A 10,685-nucleotide genomic window follows, 5' to 3' on the forward strand; every position below is an offset into this window, starting at 1 on the left:
GATGGACGACACAGGTACACATTACAATTAGAACCGTATTGATATGGCGTTACGGTGCATTACTGTTCGTTACTGATCATGAAGGCGCGAGGGCGCTCCAGCCCGCGCTCCCCGCGCACCCGCCGCACCCCGCCCACCCCCCGCCGCACGTCCCGCCGCACGCGCAGGACGACAAGCAACGCCGGGCGATGATGGACGACACGGGTAATGTGGCTTCTAAATTGAACCGCAATGATATGGTGTTACGGTGCATTACTCTTCGTCACCTACTCGCCGTGGATCATGACAGCGCCAGCGCTCCCCCCGCACCCTACCCACCCGCCGCCGCACGTCCCGCCGCACGCGCAGGAGGACGACACAGGTACACACTCTAATGTGAACCGTAATGGTATGGTGTTACGGTTTACGGTGCATTACTATTATACGCGAGAGCACTAGCCCGCACCCTACTCACCCGCCGCCGCACGCGCAGGACGACAAGCAGCGGCGGGCGATGATGGACGACACAGGTACACATTGTAATGTGAACCGTAATGCTATAGTGTTACGGTGCATTACTATTCGTCACCTACATGCCGTGGATCATGACGTGGTCCCGACACGAGTAGGAGGATAAGCAGCACAGGTATGTTAAATTATGTAGACCTACGCATAATGTTGGGGATTGCCTCTGCGCAAGCCTCGCATCGCAATACCGCGCGCTTGATGACAAGCACATGTATGATGTTGTTGTTATTCTTTAGGGGGTGGGACAACACAGGTACACATCCTAATTTGAATCGTAACGCTATGGTGGATCATGACGTTGCACGATGCCACTCTGTGAGGCTAGAACATAACTGGTAGAACATGAGCTATCGGACTTTTTCTCACCCTTTTCTTTACCTAGGAAAATAGTCGGTGTGGTCTGAACCCACTAAAAACTTTTTTCCGCCGCTTAGTGTTCGGCGCTTGTTCTTACCACTACAACTTCAAACAGGACTGCCATCAATTGAAAAATACAATATCGACAAAAGGTCTGAATCATTCTGTCGGCCGTTTGGTGTAGTGGTTCAAAACGGACAACTATTCCGGAGGTAGCGGTAGTTCGATTCCCGCACAGTACAAACATTTGTGTGCATGAACATATTTGTTTGTATTGGACTGGGTGTTTTCTATGTATAATAAGTATGTATTTACAAAAAAGAAAGTATTTAAGTACGTTTATATCCGTTGTCTAGTACCCATAGTACAAGCTTTGCTTAGTTTGGGACTAGAAGCGCAGTGTAAAATGTCCAAGGATATTTATTTATTCTGTGTTTGTTTCCAGTGGTGATCCCGCGGCCGCACTCTCCAACGACGGTTGGCAACGGCGCAGTGGTGGGACGCAGCGACGAGCCCGAGCCGCTCGCCAAGCCGCCGCCCATCAACAACAACACCGACAAACACCCGGTATGTACTATTAAAGGCCGGTAGATCTATTCTCATAAATAAAACACTGGATACTTAACTTTCACAGTATATTTCACAGTATTATTTTAGATACAAATCATCACTTCGCACAAAAGCGCGCGGAGTCGTCTCCGCGCGATCCTCTATTCTGACGTTTCATCCTAGTGTGACATTGACAATAAGTCAATGTCACTATGACAGCATCTCATTGGCCACAACGATACCGTTATTTTAACGTTTTAGATTTTTCATAATTAACAGTACTCATTTGATCTTTGTTTATTCATTAACACAAATCACAAAAGCATTTATGTCTCTCACTTGAGTACATTAACAATACAAACAAATAAATAAGCAGTACATACAACAAAAAATAAATATGCAGTAAGCAAACACAGGTTGCAAGCACTCTGCATATCGAATGATAATTTTTAAGTTCCAGTCTAGTTCAGGCAAATTCCTGAAATGTGTTATTTCATTGTGGATGCAATAAAAATATTGACTATTGACTATACACTACACGCTCATCAAACCTCAAAATAGAAAACACTCATTGAGTGAAAAAAAAAACAGCGTTGTGGTCACTGTAAAACATCCATATCGTGAAATTTGAGTCTTGGACAATCACACTAATAAATTAACGCATTAAACTCACCAATTCAGTTATTAAAGACTTGTCCCCTTATTAATAAAAAAAATACATCCTAGTTGAACACTGTTTTAAAGTGACATTATCACATTATCAGATGCTCCGCCGCGGTACACGGGACGACAGATTTAATCATTGTATGCAAGTACCTCAGTTTGTATAGAAAACACGCGCGGCACAACACACTGAAAACGCGTCTGCGCAGGGATTCTTTATATGTAGCCACGTGGACCGTGGTGCAGTGTGATAATCGTCTAAAACAGTGTTCAACTGGGGTGTAACTTTTTATTAATAAAGGGGGGATCAACCCCCTTATTGATGTGTAATGTTGCTTCACAAAAAAACTAAAATTCTACTTCCATTTCACAACGTTCCAGCCTCGACAATCGCCGAACGTGCCTACACCGGTAGTGGAACAGCGAAGCGCTAAGGAGAGAGAGCGCGAGCGCGAGCGAGACAGGGACAGGAGCGAGCGAGACGAGCGCAAGGAGCGCGCAGACCACGCCCCCTCCAACCGCGACAGTGTAGTTTATAATAATAAAGCCGTGAGTACAACGTTGGATTTATAAAGTCAGAATAATAAAACCTAGTTTTATTCTTGGTTTTTGTTAATTTTACGTGGCTCAAAGGGGCTAAAGCCCGGTCTGTGAGCACTTTGAATTTTGCACACCCACTGCGGGCGCCCGTACAGTCGCGACAGCAATATAATTACGCGCGAGCGATAAGGATGGGTAGCTTGGGGTCATTGGACAAAATTCTACGTGCTCGCAGACTAGACTATAGATCCCAGAGCCGTAAAACCACACACAAAAAACGTTTTTACTAATGTATTTAGTCGATGGAATAATAGTATTTAATCTTGTACGAGGGTTTGGAAAATACGAAATCAAGCAATCACTTAGTCCATTTTTATTTATTTTCAGGCTTCGCCTTTAGACCATAGAGGAACCAATAGTGAAGAAAACAAAGTTAGAAGGCATCCATATTTGCAGCAGCTAATTTATCCATTACTAAATGAGGTAAGTTATACAGTGTGAGTCACGTTAAAGTGTACATATGAAAATAGATGAAACTAGAACTATTTTTATTGACAAAAAAGAGGTCAAATTTTTTTTGAATTTTTTTTTAATTTTTTATCGAATTTTTTTTCTTCCAATTACTTATTGTAAAGAAAACGTAATAACTTTTAAACTAAGCGGTATATCCTTATAAAATAAAAACAATAATAATGCTAAATAACAGGCGATACTAAAAAAATACATAAAATACACAAAAAAGGCCAACAAATAATAAAAAATGATACTTTTTGAAAAAAATCTGCTTAAAAATTCGTGTTTTTTTGGTTATTTGATAATTTTTCCCAAAAAATGCCCCTATAACCGGTGGTTTTTATTACTTTGTATTATTCTCTATCGTATTACCTTCGTAAAACCAAAAATCGCATGTCTCTATCCCTATCACAACGTTTGCAATGATTGTTTGAACTAAGCCTCTCCGGGCGCGCCATTCAACGCTTCGTTAAGAACGAAACTGAAAATGGCTCTAGATTTGTAATTTTGATAAAGAAAAGTTAGATTTCAAATAAAAACAAAAGATTTCGTAGTAAAATAAGCATTTTAGTAAAAATTAAAATTGTCTCTACCTGTAGCGGAGAATAATGTTGTGGCAGGCCTTTGTTCAAACGATCATAGCAAATGTTGTGATAGGGATAGAGACATGCAATTTTTGGTTTTACAAAGATAATACGATAGAAAATAATACTAAGTAATAAAAACTACCTGTTATAAGGGCATTTTTTTGAGAAATTTATCAAATAACCAAAAAAATACGAATTTTTAAGCAGATTTCTTTCAAAAAGTCTCATTTTTTATTATTTGTTGGCATTTTCTGGGTCTTTTATGTATTTTTTCAGTATCGCCTGTGATTTAGCATTATTACTGTTTTTATTTTATCACGATATACCGCTTAGTTTAAAAGTTATTACGTTTTCTTTACAATAAGTAATTGGAAGAAAAAAAATTCTATAAAAAATTAAAAAAAAATCTCAAAAAATTTTTGACCTCTTTTTTGTCGATAAAAAAAGGTCTAGTTTTATCTATTTTCATATGTACACTTTAACGTGACTCACACTGTATTTTATTACTAACATACATACAACTACATAACCTAGATGTACCTATTAAAATAAGTAAAGAATAGATTTAGAAAAAAAAATGCTTTCAGGGACTATTTATTATAGTCATAACATTTGCCCGAGACGCGCTCCCATGATAGGAAATATGCATCGATTTTAAAAATTGTGTATAATAAACACTTTAGTTAAATTATAGAATTTCCGAATAACTAGTACTGAAATCGGACTGGAAACAAAAAAGTTATAAGTATATATATATATGTATACTTTAAACTTTGTATGGAAATAGCGTGACATCAAATGTCACCCGTGCCGTTTTAACATGACCAATGACGTCATGAGATCTCTAACGTCTATATCTTAGATATCTTGTATACCCATTCTTATGATACACCATACAAGAATGCATGGTAAATTCAGTGAACTGCTCCTGAATCGAATGTACCTACTACTATTTCTATTTATTTATATTAACCGGCAGACAGTGGTGACTGAGTTTGTTGCGGCGCTTCTTCTCAGCACTTGCCAAATGTTGGTCTCGAAGCGCTGGTAGGGTAAAAAGATTATGAGACATGTAGAGGCTCCTTAAGAGCAAAATGAGGATTTGTAAGAACTATTTATTAGTCTAAACAAATAAAGAAACTTTGACTTTGAATTTTTTGTATAATTTATACATCTTTTGAATATGAAGTTTATGGTGCCACATAACATGTGCCTTCATGAGGTTTGTCTGGTCGCAGCTGTCGCGCAAGCACGGCGCGGGCAGCGCGGCGGCGGTGGAGGAGCTGCGGCGCGCCTTCGAGCACGCCGAGCGCGCCGCGCCGCACCTCACGCGCGCCTTCGTGCAGCAGGTAACACCAACATCATCATTAGATTATCATCATCTCAGCCATAGGCCGTCCACTGCTGAACATAGGCCTCCCCCAATGATTTCCATATCGCCCGTACCTTTATGAGGTCGTTGACAACAGTTCTTTGTTTCAAATATAAAGAACTGTAGATGTTGATACGTATTAACATCGAAAAATTTAGAAGATGAATTAAAAAAAGGGGTTTCTTTCTATATTCTGGTCGCCGAACACGTAGAATTTCGTCCAATGACCCCAAGCTACCCATCTTTATCGCTCACGCGTAATTATATTGCTGTCGCGACTGTGCCACGAGCGCCCACAGTAAGTGTGCGATCGCGATAGCAACATAATTACGCGCGAGCGATAAGGATGGGTAGCTTGGGGTCATTGGACAAAATTCTACGTGCTCACGGACCAGGCTTTAGGTATAAAACTATCTTTCACTGTTGTGTAATATTAGTCATTGAAGGAGGTTTGATGAATACTTACTTGCGTCATTGGTAAGGCCCGGTATCCACCAAAGCGAAGCGGAGCGAAGAAGTGTTTTGGATGGAAAGGGAAAGAAAGAATTCTTTCCCGCCTCGCTCCGCCTTGATGGCAACCGGGCCCAAGGAGATTTTTTTATTTTCTCTTTGTAAATAGCTAGCACTGTCTAATGGATTCTAGAGGCTAGAATTTTGAATTTCTTACTATGCAATAGTTCTTAAAGGTTTTAAACCTTTGTTTGTCACCTGTCATCCGCTTTGCAATGGAGGGAAGTCGAACCTTAATTTCGAACTCCTCCTATGTTTTTCTGATTAATTTCGTTGCGGGTCTAATGACAGTTTAACTTTCCCCCGGGACAAACTTGACCTTCATTGGTTGGGTTTGTGGCGGTCAAGCTGTAGATCCTGGCTACACAGGAGTTGCAGTGGTGGGAACGAGAGGTGGGAATAATCCCGTATGCAATAGTTTGATAAACTACCATTCTACTTAATTTGTCTAACATTCTGATGTTGTTTCTGCAGGTGGTGCAGAGGGTGGCGACGCAAAGCCACGCGCCGCCGCAGCCCGCGCCGCAGCACTGGATGAGGTTCGTTGGCGGCTTTGTTACATTACTATAGTTCTAGCGCTTAACTCAGTATACGGCACGGGAGGGGTGACGTTTACATATTATGACGTGATAGAGCATACAAATCTGAAGTCTCTGAACCTCTATGATCCATAGAGGTATAGAGAAATGCCAACAGAATGCGCTGAGTTCGAAACTCAGTGTCGCATTAGAAATTCACACACAAAAAAATCAAAATATGTGCTCATTATCCACTGCGGTATCAGTACTCAACGTTTAAATAATCTTTAGTACTACGCAAGCAATGTAAGCTGTTTACATTATGACGTCGCTGCTGTCATCTTTGCTGTCACGAGCAATGTGTTCTGTTTTTGGGCATATTGCTGCAACACTAGCCACGCCCCCTTGTCCCATCTCCCTTTAGTTTCTGTGATCTGTGGGTTTGAACGTCACAAAATCACCCTCCCGCGCCGCACCCACCACACCTCAGGCACTGACTTACTTAAGCGTTAAACCTATAATGCATAACATACTATTGTAGATAGAAATAGAGTTGCCATGTAAAACTATCCCAAGAACTCCAAAAAAATCATACATCGAAATTAATTTATTTGCTTGATAAGTCGTACTCAAGATGACAAATAGTGAGTTGCAAGTATCTTACAAATTATTCAGTCAATTAACAAAACCCTGGTACTGTTGTCTCTTTTCTATGCCTAATCGAGTCGTTTCTCTTCTGCAGGGATCTATAATAGAGTGGGCAGGTGGGTGGCGCCCTGCGCTGTGTTCTCGCTTCCCTTCCCGCGGCTACACCCCGCGCGCTCGCACGCCCCGCCACGACCCGGCACGGCCCACACGCGGGTCATTTACGACCCATGGGTCCCACACAACCAGACTGGCCCTCACCGGGCCCCTTTGTGGCCCTCCACCTAGGCCCAATGAGGCCGATGTGATCTCCGCTCGGGTCCAACCCTGCAGGACCCAACAGGTCCGCTCCCCATTTGGCTTGTTTTGTAAGAATGGCTCAAACGAGTTGATCCCAGCCATTTAAGAAGTGCGTTTGATTTTTATTTTATCAAAAAGTGAACGTGGACAGTTGAGCTGTAAACATTACATGATGCGAGCATGAAGTGCCGATTGTGATTCATCGCAAAACGTTTGCATGTCGCACTAGCGCTAATCAAATTGAATCGTGAGCATCATGTAAATGTTGTTTTTAAATTGTTTTGTTCTTTTAACTGGTTTTATGCCTTCACATGTTTTCTGGAATGTTTCAATTTAATTCTGTAAATGTTATGTATACGAGCCTGTAATGTGTTACAGCCGTTCGCACACAAAAGACAAGTTATAGTTTTAATACGGTTTGCATGCTTTCATTCGCACTTGGCGAATATTTTTATTTGTCTAACATAACCGTCAAGTTATTTCTTACAAGTCAATCCGTTCACGAGTCAGATTGTAACGAGTGTCGACGCGTGTAGCCGCAATCGAGTCACAAAGTTGCAATGCCATAGTGTAATAAATAAAATGTAACGTAATGAATACTTAAGATGGTTATGTCTTATAATATTTTATATCATGCGCATTATTTATGTAAATATCACTTAGTTCTCGCCACCTATTCACCGTCTGTGCTAACAGGGGCCGGGCTCTCGAGTCCTGTAATTTACTTACATGTAGTGGTTTCCTTTCCGTAGAGAGTTAGCGCGCGTAGTGGATCTAACTTATAATAAATATTCGTGGAGAGCTGATACGTTACACTTCGCCAATATTTTGCCATAATTATTGTTTTTCTAAAATTATTTTTACTAACTCGAGGTTTTTTTATAAGAGTCTGATTTTTGTTGTGATCAGTCATTGAAATTCTAACATATTTATATATTCTTTAGAAATTGATGTTTTAAAAGCTTGATATGTAGAAAGTGTTTAAGTGTCATTCCAGACAAAAGACAATATTGTCAGCATTTATAGATTATGTTTGTAACTTGTACATCGGTTTATCTCGTGGAGTTTGAAACATCTGTAAACTGCGTCCTTAAAATTGTTATAAATTCTGTAGTGTAGTTTTCAAAGTTAGTTTTTAGTTGTGTATTTGGCTACTTACCGTTTACGTTAGTGACTAATCGATTTCTAAAACAATAATGTCGAACCACTTTTTCCATTCTAATTCTCGTAGTGTTGATTTTAGACGTCGAAACGGTAGGGCGATTCGAGGAGATTTAAAAGTATTTTATGAAAAAAGTATTCAGACACTAAAGACCATTCAGTGTCAATAATAAAAAAACAAAAAACATGCTTAAATATGCGACAATATTTAGCGATCGGGGAGTATATAGAATATATTATTACGAAGACTACAAAACAATTATTAATTGCTGTGTAAAAATGTAAACCTATTATAAATGTGTAAATTGTGTAGTATAATATAAAAAGCTGTTTTATGAAGTGTTCTTATAAGCGTATGAGGAATAGTCTTTCCAATGAGATGGTTCCGCGGCGGGCGGCGGCCGACCCAGCGGTCCCTGCGTAGTCCTAATGTAAACGACTTGCTTCAGCGGCGACTGCGCTTGGCGCTTCATACATTTCCATACAATGAGGGTTTTCGCAATTGAAAAATCCGCCAGATGGCGGGACGTGGATGTGGGGTCTGACTGCTGCGTGATTGGTGGATTTTGACATATCTGTCAATGTCATGTCAAAAATAACCAATCATGCAGCATTTGGATCTCGCGTATTGCCATCTGGCGGATTTTTCAATCGCGAAAACCCTCATTGAAGACGCTTAGGCCCAGTTTCTGCTGAGCGCCTCGGTCCCGGCCGCCGCCCGCCCCGTGCCGTGTTTTGCCTTGAATTTTTGTTTAGCCATGTGTACGAACATGGGAGATGTTACGTTGATTTCGATGGATCAAAAATTATTTTTCCACTTGATCGTACGGTAATAAAGCGTGTAGTGTTAGAGGTGGGCGATAATTGTTGATTATTGATTAAAATTAGGTGTTTGTGGCATTGGATAGTAGTCGAGACGCGTTCGGCATGCGGCCGGTCGCGGGGCCGGGCGCGACGCGCGACTAGTCGCCGCAGCGAGACGCAACTAGTCGCCGCAGCGAGACGCGACTAGTCGCCGCCGCGTGTACACAACTAGTCGCCGCAACGAGACGCGACTAGTCGCTGAGTCCGCCCGACGCCCCGCGGCCCGCCATGGATTGTGTAGTTGTTGTTATCTTCAAGAAATGCAGAATGTTCAAGACGGCGTCGTTTGGTTCATGGGTATTTGTGATCATAATTATTGCATAGTTAATAAAATAAAATCTATATTATTATAATATAAAAGTCTGTAATGAAACCGGTAGTCGCCGTGCAGTGTAGCCGCTCGCGCCGCGGGTCGTGTCCCGATTGTCGTTTGTGTGACGCTCGTCTGGAGCGGGTTATACTCGTACTTGGCCAGTAACCGCGCGTGGGCTAATTATCGCTCTTAATTTAGCTATCTTTTTGACAGTAATAGTTTGCAAACAAATGTCCAAGGGATCCATCGAAAGATTTGTTTTGTTTCGTGTGGTTTTTCTTCATTTTTTTTTCTAAATTAGTTATTTTCTTTTTTGCTGTTCTCGGCGCAAAGTAACTAAAAACTAAAACATGGAATATATTCAATTGTTTTGCTATCACCATGCAAACTTTAACTTCACCATGTCTTAAGACACTAAACTTTAACTTTGCATTGACGAAACCACTATGTTCCGAATACGCACCATTAAGGCCATTAAAAAGAAATTTAAATTGTTATTTGTCAATTACTGTCTCGTGAACTGTCAAAAAGATACGCTGAATGAGGGTAGTGGGACTCGTCGTGCGGCGCGGCGGCGCGCTCCGGCCAGCGCACCAAGTAAGCTAACAGCTAACGGCGCGTACCATTAGTGAAATGGTCAATTAATGTTACAGCGTCTGTCATTCTAACAAGTTTATGTAGGAAACAAATTTGACTCTGAAATAAAAGAAGTTATTTAATTTTGGAAATGTTTGTTTTATTTAACGACCGCTTCGGTTTTCCAAGCAAATGAAACGAAGGGATTGATTTATACATTTTATTGACTAGCTTACAATAAAATTAGACACTAAATAATACAAATTTACAAAAATATAAAATACTTATTCGTAAATCGACGTATACTGATACACAATAATTAATTACCAGAATTGTTAATGGTTATTAGATTATATTTACACAATTATTTCTATATTACAAAATGAGATACATTGAAAATTATTTTAATGTGATGTTAATATTGAAGATTTCAAGAAATTATAATTTATAACATTTAATGAACAGAATTTTTACACAAAATGAAAATTCCCGGTCGATTAAATGTAATAAACGAAATGAAAATTGATAGAATATTTACAAATAGTAAATCTATCTACACAACTAAAATACAGCTCCCTTCTCATACCATACACTTATTGAACAGTTAGGTATTTATTTCAATACTCAATAGGCAAAAATGATATCAACGTATTAATAACAATCGTAACAATATTTATGTAGACGTAAAGTTATACACTTCTTTCTACATT

At 40.1% G+C, this 10,685-nt stretch overlaps 1 protein-coding gene across 4 annotated transcripts in view; it reads left to right on the top strand.

The window, feature by feature from the left end:
• Positions 1-8,503, top strand: part of LOC114352002 (Germinal centre kinase III) — a 70,575-nt gene extending 62,072 nt beyond the window's left edge. For all 4 annotated transcript variants that reach the window (XM_028303410.1, XM_028303411.1, XM_028303407.1 and 1 more), the window contains 6 exons: positions 1,310-1,431; positions 2,458-2,625; positions 3,004-3,099; positions 4,955-5,065; positions 6,073-6,137; positions 6,859-8,503. In XM_028303410.1, coding sequence (XP_028159211.1) covers positions 1,310-1,431; positions 2,458-2,625; positions 3,004-3,099; positions 4,955-5,065; positions 6,073-6,137; positions 6,859-6,868 — 572 coding nt within the window. In that variant the 3' untranslated portion in view covers positions 6,869-8,503. The remainder of the gene's footprint in view (positions 1-1,309; positions 1,432-2,457; positions 2,626-3,003; positions 3,100-4,954; positions 5,066-6,072; positions 6,138-6,858) is intronic.
• The last annotated feature ends 2,182 nt before the right edge of the window (positions 8,504-10,685 follow it).

This window comes from Ostrinia furnacalis, unplaced genomic scaffold (assembly GCF_004193835.3).
Source record: "Ostrinia furnacalis isolate ACB-3 unplaced genomic scaffold, ASM419383v2 OfSCF1234, whole genome shotgun sequence".
In the NCBI taxonomy this organism is placed as follows: Eukaryota; Metazoa; Arthropoda; class Insecta; order Lepidoptera; family Crambidae; genus Ostrinia; species Ostrinia furnacalis.